General features: G+C 39.1%; 1 protein-coding gene across 1 annotated transcript; it reads right to left on the reverse strand.

The window, feature by feature from the left end:
* Positions 1-12,624, reverse strand: LOC146693861 (P2X purinoceptor 5-like). Its single transcript, XM_085429823.1, has 13 exons — positions 12,484-12,624; positions 10,005-10,155; positions 9,839-9,910; positions 5,954-6,029; positions 5,736-5,832; positions 5,298-5,378; positions 5,041-5,182; positions 4,053-4,189; positions 3,795-3,888; positions 2,467-2,532; positions 2,285-2,367; positions 1,727-1,787; positions 1-1,557 (listed from the first exon to the last, which is right to left on the reverse strand). Exons 1-12 carry the CDS (start codon positions 12,606-12,608, stop codon positions 1,742-1,744), a joined length of 1,170 nt encoding a protein of 389 aa, XP_085285949.1. The 5' UTR covers positions 12,609-12,624; the 3' UTR covers positions 1-1,557; positions 1,727-1,741.
* Between the last annotated feature and the right edge of the window lie 1,895 nt (positions 12,625-14,519).

The raw sequence follows: 14,519 nt of genomic DNA on the forward strand, positions 1-14,519 counted from the left end.
ATCAACATCTTTATTTGAAGTTTTTCAAAATCATATAAAGTATGAAAAACAATAGTGTCAGAAGATGACACTGAATGCCCATTTCATACATGAGGTGTCCAATATTTAACAATGAAAATCAAGCATACACAGACCAACCGTTCTGAATGACTGCAGACTTTCTCTTTCTTTTTCTTTTTTTGCTCAGTTCAGATATTACAAACAATTTTTCTTCAAACTTCATGTGTAGCTAGGTTGGCTAAGCATTTGACCTTGACCTTCACTGTTAGTACCCAAGGTCATAGTTGACCCAGAAAAATTATAGTATATATTGTTTCAAGGTCAAAGATCAGGGATCAGTGTGTTGTTATAAAAGCAGGCTGATGTAGCATTTTTTAATAAAACCAGCCCAGCACCAGCGTGACGCAACAGAAACGACATAAATTACTAAAGTTTTCGTATGACCACTTTCTTTCTGTGGGGATTTGTGCTCTCTGAAGCTCTTGTTCAATTCACTTCAATTCAGTTCAGTTGAAATAAATTCAGTTTAACCTATATAATACCAAAACAGAACAACGGCTGCTTCAGGGTACTTAAACTAAAACATACAATGAACATTTAACAGTATTTCTAAAGAACACAGCACAGCACTGGAAAACACTAGATGTCTTTCTGAAGTGATGTAATCAAATTTAAAGAAGTGCTTCCTCCTTTGTTATGCTCTTCAGTGGGATGTGCGAACAAAATACAAAGCAGCCACCTAAACTTTGCTCCCACAGAGGTTGATCTGGTTGGTTATAGTGGTACATGCTCACTGCAAATTGTTTGTTACTCTACTAAAACAAAAGCCCTCCATGACGCTTGGACATTCTACTATTCATCACACATTCATGGAGTTCCACAGGGGTCTGTGCTTGTATCAGTAATTTTTACATTATACATGCTTATACATCGTTAGTCAATTTAAATAAAAATGTAGCACTGATTTCTTTCATCTACACAGTATCTCTTAAATGGAAACTTTCCTATATAGGAGTGATGCTGAAAATATAGCTAATGCTTGCATTTTTTGTAGGCTGGACTATTAATCCAAAGTAAGTAAATAAATGGCAGATAGAAATGAGTCCTGCATTTCATGTATGCGCAGGACTGGAATTTTTGGCCGTTTTAGTGAGGGCACACAACTCTGTGAAAACAACTGAAAACGATAGTGTGGACATGGAGCATTTTCAAACGAAAATGCCATTTTTAAATTTATCCGGGCTAGTGTGGACGTAGCATAAAGCACCTTGAGGTGACTGTTATTGTGAAGTGGGGTTACATAAATAACTCTAAATTGAACTGAATAGTGTTAAAAGAAAAAAAAAGTCACAGCCATGAAAGTAAACAGATAAAAGTTCAGTAAACTTGGTTTATGTTCTTCATAATAATGCTAAAATATTTTATGGCTAAACTTGTGAAATGAGGTTAGGACATGACCTTTGAACACTTAATAGTTGATATGTTACACTATTTTGATTGTCCTTTTCCATTTTGTTCTTCATATCTTTCATGGCACAGTTTCTGCAGATCAGAGACCTGTTGTAACAAATAGTAAAGAAGCGTAAATTAACCACAGATCACACCAGAAATGCATTTTTCTAGTCATAAATGAACATATATCCTTAACTAGAAATCAAAATCCACACAAACACACATGCACGCGCAACAATACAGTCTTTAAAGACAAATGAGAGCAGAAACATACCCCTCTGACAGCCCATTACTGCATTTCCTGGACGTTTTCACCTTTCTTCACTTTTTCCTGACTGAAATTTGTAAAAACTGTATTACTTCAATAGTTAGATAATAATGAATGATGTAGGATCTTTTTATTAACAACAAGTAATAAACCACAATGAACCACAATGAAAACACCAATGAAAACACCAATGAAAACACCTCACTACAAATGAAACTGGGAACTTGTAATAAAGTGATTATCAGTGTTGTAGGGCTCAGCATGACTCCTGGAAATGTTTAAGGTTAAGCATGTTTTATGTCCTGTGAGGACCATAATAGCTTTTAATTAACCCCAAAACACAAGCTTATGTCTTGATTTTAAATAGCATATGTTATTGGACTCAATTATTAAATCAATCAAACTATTCAAATTATATATCATATTAAATATATGTATTTTAAAAAAATCTAATGTGAAGTTATTCTAGCTCATTATTCTCTATACACACATACTGTGGTCCTTTCAATATGGAAAAAAACCTAAGAAATGTCTACATCTGTACTCGTGTGTTGCTTTTCATACTTTAAGACTTCAAACTTCTGGTCTTTGTAAGACTTCTTCCCCGTAGTTAAATAAAGGAGGACAATGTCGCAAAAGAAGGTTCCCTGTTGAAAAGAATTTTATTCAATTCTGTGATATATATGTAAAAAAATGCTGTTCAATTCATTTAATATCATGTTGATTTAATTATTAATGATACTCACAGCTCCCATCACAGCCAGTCCTGAACCAATATTGACAACCAAGGGGACTATGGCAAACTTTCCAGCCTGTGGAGGAGATCAGAAACCCAAGAGATGTTTTTAAATAGGAGTTTATTACAATTTATTTTTGTTCAAAGAGCAAAGACTGCAGTGCTCTTTTCAAATCATTCCTTTTTTCTTTTCTTTTTTTTTTCACCAGTCCCATTTGGTTCTTTTGCCATCAGAATTATTGTCTAAAGGCAAAGAAAGAGGACAACCCACCTGACCCCACCACAGAGAAAACTGCACCCACCCCGTCATCCACTCATCTTCCAGACTACACAAGACAATAGACACCCAGGCTGAGTTCTTCTCCTGTATCTCCTGTATCTCCCCCATCTGCAGAGTGAGTTCCTGGAGAGAGGAGACCTCCTGCAAGATATAACAGCCTCCCCCACCAGTTGAAGAGCCCCTCAGGTGGCTCGATGTACTGGCGGCACCCTGCGCCAGGGCTGAGCCCCCATACACCCATACACCCACCCACAACCCCGGCGACATACCAACCAGGACCCAAGGCCCAGCCAGGGCCCCAGCCCGGAGACGGAGCACCCTCAGACCAAACTATAACCCCCCACCCCCACTAGGTGATGGAGCTGATCAAAGGAGCCCAGAGCAATTGATTTGATGTGGTGGCAGAGGCTGTATCTATTAGATAATTTCTATATTGGTTAGAATTAAGATTATTTTTTATTTTTCCCGTTCATGAGGACTGTTTTCTTGGCAATGCATAGGGCAGTGAAAAAAGTTAAGTTAACTGATAAATCCACTTCCCATTTTGCAATAGGAAGTGATATTGATTCATCTGTTTTAGAAAGCATTCTGTATATTTTGGAGAGTAATTTTGGGGTTTTACGAGTAAGAAATTGTACCACACTCGATGGTGTTTGTAGTTCAACTTGACAGGGTTTAAATTTCTTTTTTTTTACTATGGATTTAATTTGTTGATATTCTAAAAATCTTTTCTTGCAAATTCTTGCAAAAGAGTTTATCAATGCAATCACCCCAGAGAGATTGGTTTGTGAGTTTTGGAGAAAAAGTAACACATCATCCGCATAAAGTCTGATTTTATGTTCCACGTTCTTGCAGTTTATGCCCTTAATTACTGTATTCTGTCTAATTGTCAAATCATTCCTAATAACCCCTCTCCTAAGAAGAGAGGATACTACTACTAATAATAATGGTATTTTTGCATTGGTGTTATATGTATTGGCTTTATTACATAAATTATCTTATTGTAATGCATTGGCACCATTTATGCATTCATTCTGTCACTGATGCATTGTACATACCTTCCCATATACCAGGATATGAAATCGTATGCCATAAACTTTGTATAGAGATCGATAGCTTTCACCAGCAGCATTTTTAAAGTATCTTGCATGTCTGTTAGAGAAGAAAACAAAAATATAAAAAATAAAATAAAGATAAACATAAATAACCTTTAGGTAATTTAGAATGGTTATGGTTCTTTATTCCTTTCATAAGTTGTAAAGATGATTACATGTCTGTGCACCATGCCAACAAAGATGCTCTGCAGTGAGCCTCACCTGAAGTTAAATCCTGTTGCGATGCTCTTGTTGGAGACAGTGGCATCCAGGCGAGTGAACTGGTACTCTGGATTACAGTGAGAGGTGCCTTTGTCAAGGTCACAGTCCCACTGTATCACAATGCCAATAGCGCCACCCTAACAAAACAGCCAAAACATGCTTATTCTAAGATTTTTATTTTTATACATGTATTCAAATTTGGATACTTGTATGCATTCCATTAGTGGTGTTTTACCTGCGTTCATTCACAGCTGTATAGAAAACATTTGTTAAACATTAGCTACATCCTGCTAGTACCAGATCAGACCCCTTTAATCCTTCAGAACACGAAGAACTAATTCTTCATGGCACTGAACATTCCACAGAGAACATTCCACATGACATGACAGAACCACACAGCTGCACATCAAGGGGATTAATTTCCCATTTCACCACATTCCACAGGTTCTCTGTTAGCTCTTGTGACTGGAGGCCATTATAGTTAAGTGAGCTCATTGCCATGTTCAAAAACAGTTTGAGATCAGGTTTTGTCAGAGTTTTGTGACATGGTGCGTTATCCTGCTGGAAGAAGCTGTCAGAAAATGGGTACACTGTGGCTATCAAGGAATAGAACTACAGAAAGTAATCTTGATCATGTCTTAATTCCTAAATGGATTGACTTGGTGCATTGTAATTGGCTGATTAGATATTCCACTTAATGATCCCAAATCATTAAGTGGAATGATTTGGGACAGTTGAACAGTTGTACCTAATGAAGTAGGAAACATGAGAAACTTTGTTCAGTGGGACATGTTTCGGTTGTCTCACAATTTCTCCCAAGAACAATGAGCAAAGGTCATGACTAATAACAGTAACTAAAAAAAACCTTTAAGTCATGGATTCAGTCATCATAATTATTTTGGGGTATAAACTCTATGTGTGTTAGAAAGTAACATTTGAGGTTATATCACATTAACACAATCTTGAGAAAATACAATGTAATACTAACAAGTGTGGCCATGTCTTGGAAGTTGTATCCAGCTCTTCTCGTAATGTCTCCCAGGCGAAAGATGGGGCAGTAGGGGTATTGCTTCTCATCATATCTGCATTTCTTCAAGTAGGATTGATCAGTTGTTTTGAGGATGTTGGACCTCAGAGTTAAGAAAAACACATATTTATGGATGTGAACTGCTTATTGCACACAGCAATATCCAGCTAGTCAGCAAGTACAAGGAGATATTGTTGTAAATGTTAAAGAGGACTTACTTTGAAAATGAGAATTTAGGAAACTGGATGAAATTCTTGATGTAGATGGTGAAGTTTTTAGCATTTTTGAGCAAAGGCTTTCTGTGAAAACAAAATGTTAAGTAAATATACATTTTTGTGAATAAATGTATAAGACAACAATAAAAACAAATCAAAGTCAAACCTTCCTGTAGCAGATAGAGAGGGATTGTGATTGAATTGCTGAGTGGGAAATGAACCCATCTATGACCCAGTGCTGTTTAATGTGAGCTGATACAATACTATTATAAGACTGGGTCATGAAGCTGAGTGTCTCAGTGTAGGACATCCTTAGTTTAGATTTAGTGCCAAACCTGTTGTGCTGACCCGATAAATGACAACTACACGTGATTTGCCTGAATGTTTGTGCATGTTAGTGCAGAGAGAAAGGAGGATTGGTCATTTCAAATTTGTCCTCACTGTGGTTTGATGTTTTTTTCAGTTGGACACCAGCCAAATATTTCACAGGTCCCATTGGACTTTTCATTGTTTCTTATGCATTTGCCGCTCATGACTCCTTTAGACAACAGACAACAAAAAAAAACTGTTTAAAAACATCTAGATGATCATGTGAAAAGAGTTTCTGATTCAGACATGTTTCACAATACTGATTTAATATCAGGATGTTTCTTTCTCACCATGACCAGACTCCACCATCTTTCCCTTTTTACAGTCCTCGTCAACACTACAGTGGCCATTAAGCACTTTGTGGCTCTGAGAACAAAAAAAGGACAGAGGCAATGTAAAAAACAAAACAAAAAACACAACACAGAACCAAGTGTGATATAGTATATCGAACTAAATGATAAATACAGTGGGGCAAAAAAGTATTTAGTCAAATCAAATCAAATCAAATCACTTTTATTGTCACATCACATGTGCAGGTACATTGGTACAGCACATGTGAGTGAAATTCTTGTGTGCGAGCTTCACAAGCAACAGAGTTGTGCAAAATACAATAATGTAAACAAGCAAAATACAAGAATGGCTAAATCTGAAACTAATAAATATATGTCCAATATATAATAGTATATGCATTTCTGGATGTGTATACTAAATATTTTTCTACGTGTGTGTGTGTGTGTGTGTGTGTGTGTGTGTGTGTGTGTGTGTGTGTGTGTGTGTGTGTGTGTGTGTACACATATTTTACAATTTAAATAGAGTAAACAATAAATAAAATATATAAAATAAAATATACAGAGTTGAGACATGTGCAAAACAGTGGCGTTACTGTACAGTATGGAGTGCATAATGTTAAAGTTCCAGTAGTGAAGGTGAGGTGTCTATGACGTGTTCAGCAGTCTGATGGCCTGATGGAAAAAGCTGTCTCTCAGTCTGCTGGTACGGGACCGGATGCTGCAGAACCTCCTTCCTGATGGAAGTAGTCTGAACAGTTTATGGCTGGGGTGACTGGAGTCCTTGATGATCCTCCCCGCTTTCCTCAGGCACCGCTTCCTGTAGATGTCTTGGAGGGAGGGAAGCTCACCTCCAATTATCCGTTCAGAGCACCGCACTACTCGCTGGAGAGCTTTGCGGTTGTAGGCGGTGCTGTTGCCATACCAGGTGGTGATGCATCCAGTGAGGATGCTCTCAATGGCACAGTGATAGAAGGTCCTGAGGATGCGGGGGCTCATGCCGAATCTTTTCAGTCTCCTGAGAAAGAAGAGGCGCTGCTGCGCCTTCTTCACTGTTTTGTTTGTGTGTACTGACCACGTAAGATCCTCAGCCAGCTGTACACCAAGGAACCGGAAGCTGCTCACTCTCTCCACAGCAGCGCCGTTGATGGTGATGGGGGTGTGTACTTCTCTGCACCTCCGGAAGTCCACTATCAACTCCTTGTCAGCCATGAATCCACATGGTAGGTTTTGTAAAGAATTTATTCGTAAATCAGGGTGGAAAATAAGTATTTGGTCACCTCAAACAAGGAAAATCTCTGGCTCTCACAGACCTGTAACGTCTTCTGTAAGAAGCTTTTCTGTCCCCCACTCGTTACCTGTATGAATGGCACCTGTCTGAACTCATCATCTGTATAAAAGACACCTGTCCACAGCCTCAAACAGTCAGACTCCAAACTCCGCCATGGCCAAGACCAAAGAGCTTTCGAAGGACACCAGGAAAAGTATTGTAGACCTGCACCAGACTGGGAAGAGTGAATCTACAATAGGCAAGCAGCTTGGTGTGAAAAAATCAACTGTGGGAGCAATCATCAGAAAATGGAAGACATACAAGACCACTGATAATCTCCCTCGATCTGGGGCTCCACGCAAGATCTCATCCCGTGGGGTCAAAATGATCATGAGAACGGTGAGCAAAGATCCCAGAACCACACGGGGGGACCTGGTGAATGACCTGCAGAGAGCTGGGACCAAAGTAACAAAGGTCACCATCAGTAACACACTACAACGGCAGGGAATCAAATCCCGCAGTGCCAGACGTGTTCCGCTGCTGAAGCCAGTGCATGTCCAGGCCCGTCTGAAGTTTACCAGAGAGCACATGGATGATACAGCAGAGGATTGGGAGAATGTCATGTGGTCAGATGAAACCAAAGTAGAACTTTTTGGTATAAACTCAACTCGTCGTGTTTGGAGGAAGAAGAATACTGAGTTGCATCCCAAGAACACCATACCTACTGTGAAGCATGGGGGTGGAAACATCATGCTATGGGGCTGTTTTTCTGCCAAGGGGACAGGACGACTGATCCGTGTTAAGGACAGAATGAATGGGGCCATGTATCGTGAGATTTTGAGCCAAAACCTCCTTCCATCAGTGAGAACTTTGAAGATGAAACGAGGCTGGGTCTTCCAACATGACAATGATCCAAAACACACCGCCCGGGCAACAAAGGAGTGGCTCCGTAAGAAGCATTTGAAAGTCCTGGAGTGGCCTAGCCAGTCTCCAGACCTCAACCCCATAGAAAATCTGTGGCGGGAGTTGAAAGTCCGTGTTGCTCGGCGACAGCCCCAAAACATCACTGCTCTCGAGAAGATCTGCATGGAGGAATGGGCCAAAATACCAGCTACTGTGTGTGCAAACCTGGTAAAGACCTATAGTAAACGTTTGACCTCTGTTATTGCCAACAAAGGTTATGTTACAAAGTATTGAGTTGTATTTTTGTTATTGACCAAATACTTATTTTCCACCCTGATTTACGAATAAATTCTTTACAAATCCTACCATGTGGATTCATGGATTTTTTTTTTCACATTCTGTCTCTCACAGTTGAAGTGTACCTCTGGTGCAAATTACTGACCTCTGTCATCATTTTAGGTGGGGCAACTTGCACAATCGGTGGCTGACTAAATACTTTTTTGCCCCACTGTACATATGTAAATGTAAGTCAAAAATAAGGGATACAAAGTCAGAATTTACAAATATAACACAAAAAGTAAATTTCAGTATATTTAAAGCAGTCAGAACTTGTTAGCATCCAAGAATATCTTAATCTAAAATAGAAGATTTCTGTATTCTAGCAACATGGTGAATATGAAAGTTAAATGAAGCCAAGGGTGTTAAATGGATGCATGTCTGTGCTTTTTCTATTTTACTAGAACTCAACCGTTAAAAATGGCACATGCTGCATGATACCAAAAGGCTCCCCTGCAAGTGTCAGACCCTGCTCTTGGTTTCGGTCAATATTTATAAGAGCAAATTTTTATAGCTGTTTGTTTCTTCTTAGCTGATGGCTATCAGGCAGGCAACCCAGAGAGTCTTCTGGGTTTACATACTGTATATTGTGAGCTGAAAATAAATCATGAATACTGACACACATACACACTCATATGATGATGATGGAGGTGACAAAATGGGTTAAGAGGTGTGAGGAAAACACTTCTCTGCTACTGTGCAAACAATATGTTACCATGCAGGAGAGGAATTACAGGTCAGCCACAAACCAATGTGTATGACTTTAAACACATCACGCTATTGTCAGGTGGGCCATGAAGCACTGGAGGAAGCCTCCCCAGTCTGTTATATTCACATGCAGAGTGATAAAGTAGTTTCATAAAATATCATTCTTCCACATTCTGGCACTTTATGGTGTTACCTATCTCATGTAATCACTTATTGAAAAAAAGTTTTTTCCTGTAAGTAACAGACAAAATGAAACAAATCCCCTAAATAAATAGTGGATACTCTCCTTAGAGTTAACATCATTTACTTGCAACACAGTATGACACACTCTATCTAACCTGTACTTGCAAGAGGAAACTGTCTGTGGTGTGGTGCATGCTAGAAAAATTGGGCTGGCAGGTGAAAGGTTAAAGTGAAAGTGAAATCAACAGGAGAGGCAATATTTCCGTTGTCAGTAAAACAAGGGAATGTTAGAAGAATTGTTTTATTTGATGGCAAATGAGTCTGTAGAATGACCAGCAATTAAAACTGAGACAACGACCTGATCATCACCGCTGCCATTCATCAAATCTAAAAACAATGAAAACACCTCTTAGTTAAAGTTAGAAATACCATCACTGTGGTCTATTATGTCCAGTCAGTGATTTAAAGTGAAAACAAAATGTTCTCACCTCAGCACAGTAACCCATCTTCTGGTTTGGTGTCTCTAAGAAGCTGGTTACAACAAACAGAACATCTTCACCCTGAATGACAAAAAGAAAATAACAGACAAAATGTCAAAGTCTCATCAGCAGTGCATGGCTTTAATCTAGTCTGAAATAATAAAAGTGTTCTCACCTGTGGGGGGATGACATACTCCTCAGGTCCCCACACAAGCAGACCAGATTCACTGGTGTTGGTCACCGCAGTTCCCTTCACTTTAGTTATGACAGAACTCTGGATGGCATCATCTATCTCCTGGTAGCCTTGCTTGACTATGAAAACCCACCTTTAAATCAAAGCAGAACTACCCAGTGTTCTCGCAGGTCTTTGGTAAAAGCTTTGGTGCAAACCTTATGCAGATATTTTATATGTTTTTGCCTTTTTCAACTGTCTTTTGTGACATACAGTATGCATTGAGGGGTGATACTGCTAGTCAGGTGTATCAAAGTGGTTGGCTTAGTGGGACTCTCTAACCTTGCAAGGCCTGGAATGAAGAGTTTGTTTTTTTTGTTTACATTGTTATTATTATTAATTAATTAGTTCCATAAGTAAATTGCCCAAATGAACTGGCTGTGTGACTGAACTTTGATTTCAACATATTGTGGAGGCTCAGGGGTCCTTTCATCTCTTAAAAAGAACCAAAATGGTTTAGTCCACACTGCGATTTACATTGTTCGCATAGGCAGAATAAAATACTTTAGCATATTTAGCAGATTGGAGGTTATACTGAAAGCTTACAAATACTAACCTCAAGTAAAATTTGGGCTTATTGAATGAGGGACCAGTGATTCTCAGAGGACGTGCTGTGAGACAATGAGAACGTTCGGAGGACTTTCCGAATGTTTCCTGACTCTGTGTTTGCAAGGGGCACTTTAAACCACGGCCAGCTACTGGCTCTGAGATTGTAGCTGTTCTCCAGGGCAATGAACTTGGTGTAGTTTAATTATCGCTTCTCACTTTCTGCTTTATTTTGATAGTTAATTGTCCCTTGTGCTTTTCATTTAGTTTTGCTTCGCCTTCTCACATCCTCCGTGATTTAGTTCAACTATATCTACTTCCCCGATTGCCCTTCTGTGTTTATAGAAAATGCCATCTTCCTGTGTCATCTGTCCCATCAGTCTCCTGGTCCCAGTTTGTTCCCATGCCTCAGTTTAGTTTCTTCTCTTAGGGTTCTGTTTTGCCTTTTGGACTTTTTACAACAGCCAAATAAAGCAGATTGTTTTGTTGCTAAACCCCTGCCTGTGTTCTGTATTTACATCACACTCAAAACAGTCTCCCAAATCAGCAAACTGTGACAATATACAAGCAGTCTCAGCGACCCTCTTCCATGTTGACCCACATCTCTGACGAATGTTTTAAAGGAATAAGTTAGCCAGCGGCTGTACATGACAATCAGTGGGTATTGTTGGGGTGGCCAGTAATGAGCAGTTCATATGCCATGTTCAATGAAAATCAATGATAAAGGTTTTCCACAAAGTCTGCACAGTTTGAAACCTCCCCACATTTGCAATCCTCAAAAATGATTCCTAATAATACTTTTTAGTTGCCACTAAACGATCTCACCTTGTGTCACATCATTTGGAGAAGGACCTGCTGTTTCATTGTGTTCAGCTGTCCTCATTAACACTGTGTCACATCTGATATTAACAGCAGCTCATAGCCAAATGATTTCTTAGTCACATTTGTGTGCTTTTCATATTCTTCTTTATTTGAGGTAAGACCACAGTAACAGTGTGCATTAGCAGTAACCTAATATCTTAGCTGTGAAATTGGTATAACCCATTTTTCTAATTTTGCTAAGGGATAAAAGCAACATCAAAGCCTCCACTATTAATATAAACAAAGTTTGGATTAAAGCCCCCCCCATGAATGAGTGGGTAGCCCCCCTTTTCCTCCCACTATAACAGGGACTCTCTGATCTTTGTGCTGATAACATTAAAGGAATCCTAACAGATCGTGGTTCAAACACTGCACGTCATAAACCTAATATAATCTGCCGCATTTTCACACACCAAAACATTTAAACTCAGTTATAAAGATAAGTGTTGTGTAAAAATTGTTTTGTGCAGACTTATATGCACAGTTCTCTACATTCTACCCACATGACACCTAAAGATTACTGTATGCGGTTTTCGGCTGTCATCGGTAAGCCAGGAATAGACCCCTTGTGTTCCGTTTCCGCCTGTTGTGTCCCAGGTAACACTTTTGAATTGTGTCGGGTAAAGCGAGACGCTGAACCGCATGCCACAAGTGCGCATAGGTTCGGGCAAAAACAAAAAACAAAACAGCGAAAGAGAAACGTTCATGTGGTATTTGCTCAAACGCACAGGTCAAAATTCTGACATTTTAAGCATTTTATTTTTAATTTTGCTTACTTCTTTAAAGTATAAAATAAGCGTGTAACGTGCGAATAGTCTACTATTCAATACAATAAATGAACCGCTCATTCAAAAATTAATATTTTTTGTTTGTTTGTTTTATTCTGTTTACCAAACGATATGCTACAGACAAAGCCCAAATGTTATTATATTTGTTCAGTGACTTATTTTAAGTTAACCCGTTAAGTAATAACATGTACAGTGCAGGAAATTATACGTGGCAATAATGCACTTACCCTATTATGTAACCAATGACAGATAACTGAAAAAGTCTGTGCAACACTCCGACTGCCTTATTTTTTGTATCAATGTATTTTTCTGTTTTGTAGTTCAGTAAGGAGTTGATCGCGGCCGTGGCCATCACGCAGCTCTTAGTCTGCAGTTTGATGTCAGTGTTAAAACGAAACTTGATTGTAATGGAAAGATTCGATGCGAGCTCTTACAGCAAACACCGCGTGGGAGGCGAAAACACACCTCATTGCACAACCACCGCCAAGCGTACATTAGCCACAATATGTATTTAGGTATTACTGTTGGACTTCCCTAGTATCAAAGGCAAGGCAGAATGGAAAAGGTAAAAGAACATCAACACGCAACAATTAACTGTAAAAACAAATTAAGCAAGGAAAAACAGGAAAGGGTCTCCTATAAAATGCCTGATTAAAATCTGTATTCATTGTTACGTTTGTTAATCCAGTTACTTGTTTTTAAACTGCATGATTTGTTATTTTTTAAAATTTACTTATTTATTTTAATCCAATTCCAATCCAATTTTATTCATAAAGCACTTTAAAATACCCAGCACAGGAACAAAGTGCTGTACAGAAAATAAGTTAAAACAATAGAAAAACAGAAAACAGCAAAATAAATAAATAAAACATAAAATTAAAACAGCCCTACATTAAAACAAAAACAAGATAAAACAGCATCGAATCACCTAAAAACAACTGAAATAAAAATAAAAACCAACATCTCACGTGGTGTCGGTAAAGAGGTGGGTTTCCAAGAGTGACAGATAAAGAACTGGCCTGTCTAATCTCTAAAGGAAGCTCGTTCCACAGTTTTGGAGCTTCTACAGCAAAAGCACGATCTCCTCTAAGTTTACGGCCAGTCCTGGGTATCTTCAGGAGCAGCTGATCATCTGACCTGAGAGAGCAGGTGGGTGTATAAGGCTGTAGCAGCTCAGAGAGATAAGATGGGGCTAGGCCATGGAGAGCTTTCAAAGTAAATAAAAGAATTTTAAAATGAATCCTACAAGAAATGGGCAGCCAGTGAAGTGAAGCTAAAACAGGGGAAATGTGCTCAAACTTTCGAGTGCCAGTTAAAAGACGAGCTGCGGCATTTTGCACCCTCTGTAGATGACTAATATATGATGCGCTGACCCCAATATAAAGTGCATTACAGTAATCCAGCCGAGTGCTAACAATGGTGTGGATCACTGTCTCAAAGTGCTCAAAGAATTGGCTTTATTTTTGCCAGCTGCCTGAGGTGAAAGAAGCTAGATTTTACCACTGCCTTAATTTGATTGTTAAACTTCAGATCACAGTCCACTTTGACCCCTAGGTTTGTGACAGTTGGCTTAACATACTGGGCCAGGGAATCTACATACACATTGGGGTCTCAGTGGGGCTACCAAAAACCATCACCTCTGTCTTTTTATCATTGAATTTTAAAAAGTTAACAGACATCCAAACCTTAATGTCATCGAGACACTGAAGTAATGGCTGTGTAAGGTATCTGACTTTTTTCTTTAGAGGGACATAGATCTGACAGTCATCAGCATAAAAGTGGAAAGCAATGCCGTGCTTTCTCAGTACAGAACCAAGAGGAAGCAGATATAAAGAGAAGAGGAGGGGGCCTAGAACTGAGCTCTGTGGGACACCACACAAGAGGGGAGCGGAGGACGACACATAGTCACCGAGGCTGACACAAAAAATTCGCCCCGCCAAGTAGGACCTGAACCACTCCAGTGCTGGGCCCCTAATGCCCACCCAGTGCTCCAAACGAGAGAATAAAATGGCATGATCCACGGTATCAAACGCAGCTGTCAAAAAAAGCACAAGAACAACACAGTCCCCAGCATCAGTCGCTAAAAATATGTCATTAAAAACTTTTAAAAGGGCTGATTCAGTGCTATGAAAGGGTTTTAAACCAGATTGGAAAACTTCTAACACATTTTGCTTTTCCAGGAAGGCCATTATTTGGCTGTAAACTACCTTTTCAAGAATTTTGGAAAGAAAAGGTAGTTTGGAGATAGGACTGTAATTTGCAA

The sequence above is a fragment of the Copadichromis virginalis genome, linkage group LG14, assembly GCF_057382275.1.
Source record: "Copadichromis virginalis isolate Kocher_CV1m ecotype Utaka linkage group LG14, C_Virginalis_male_GT1.1, whole genome shotgun sequence".
Taxonomy (NCBI): Eukaryota; Metazoa; Chordata; class Actinopteri; order Cichliformes; family Cichlidae; genus Copadichromis; species Copadichromis virginalis.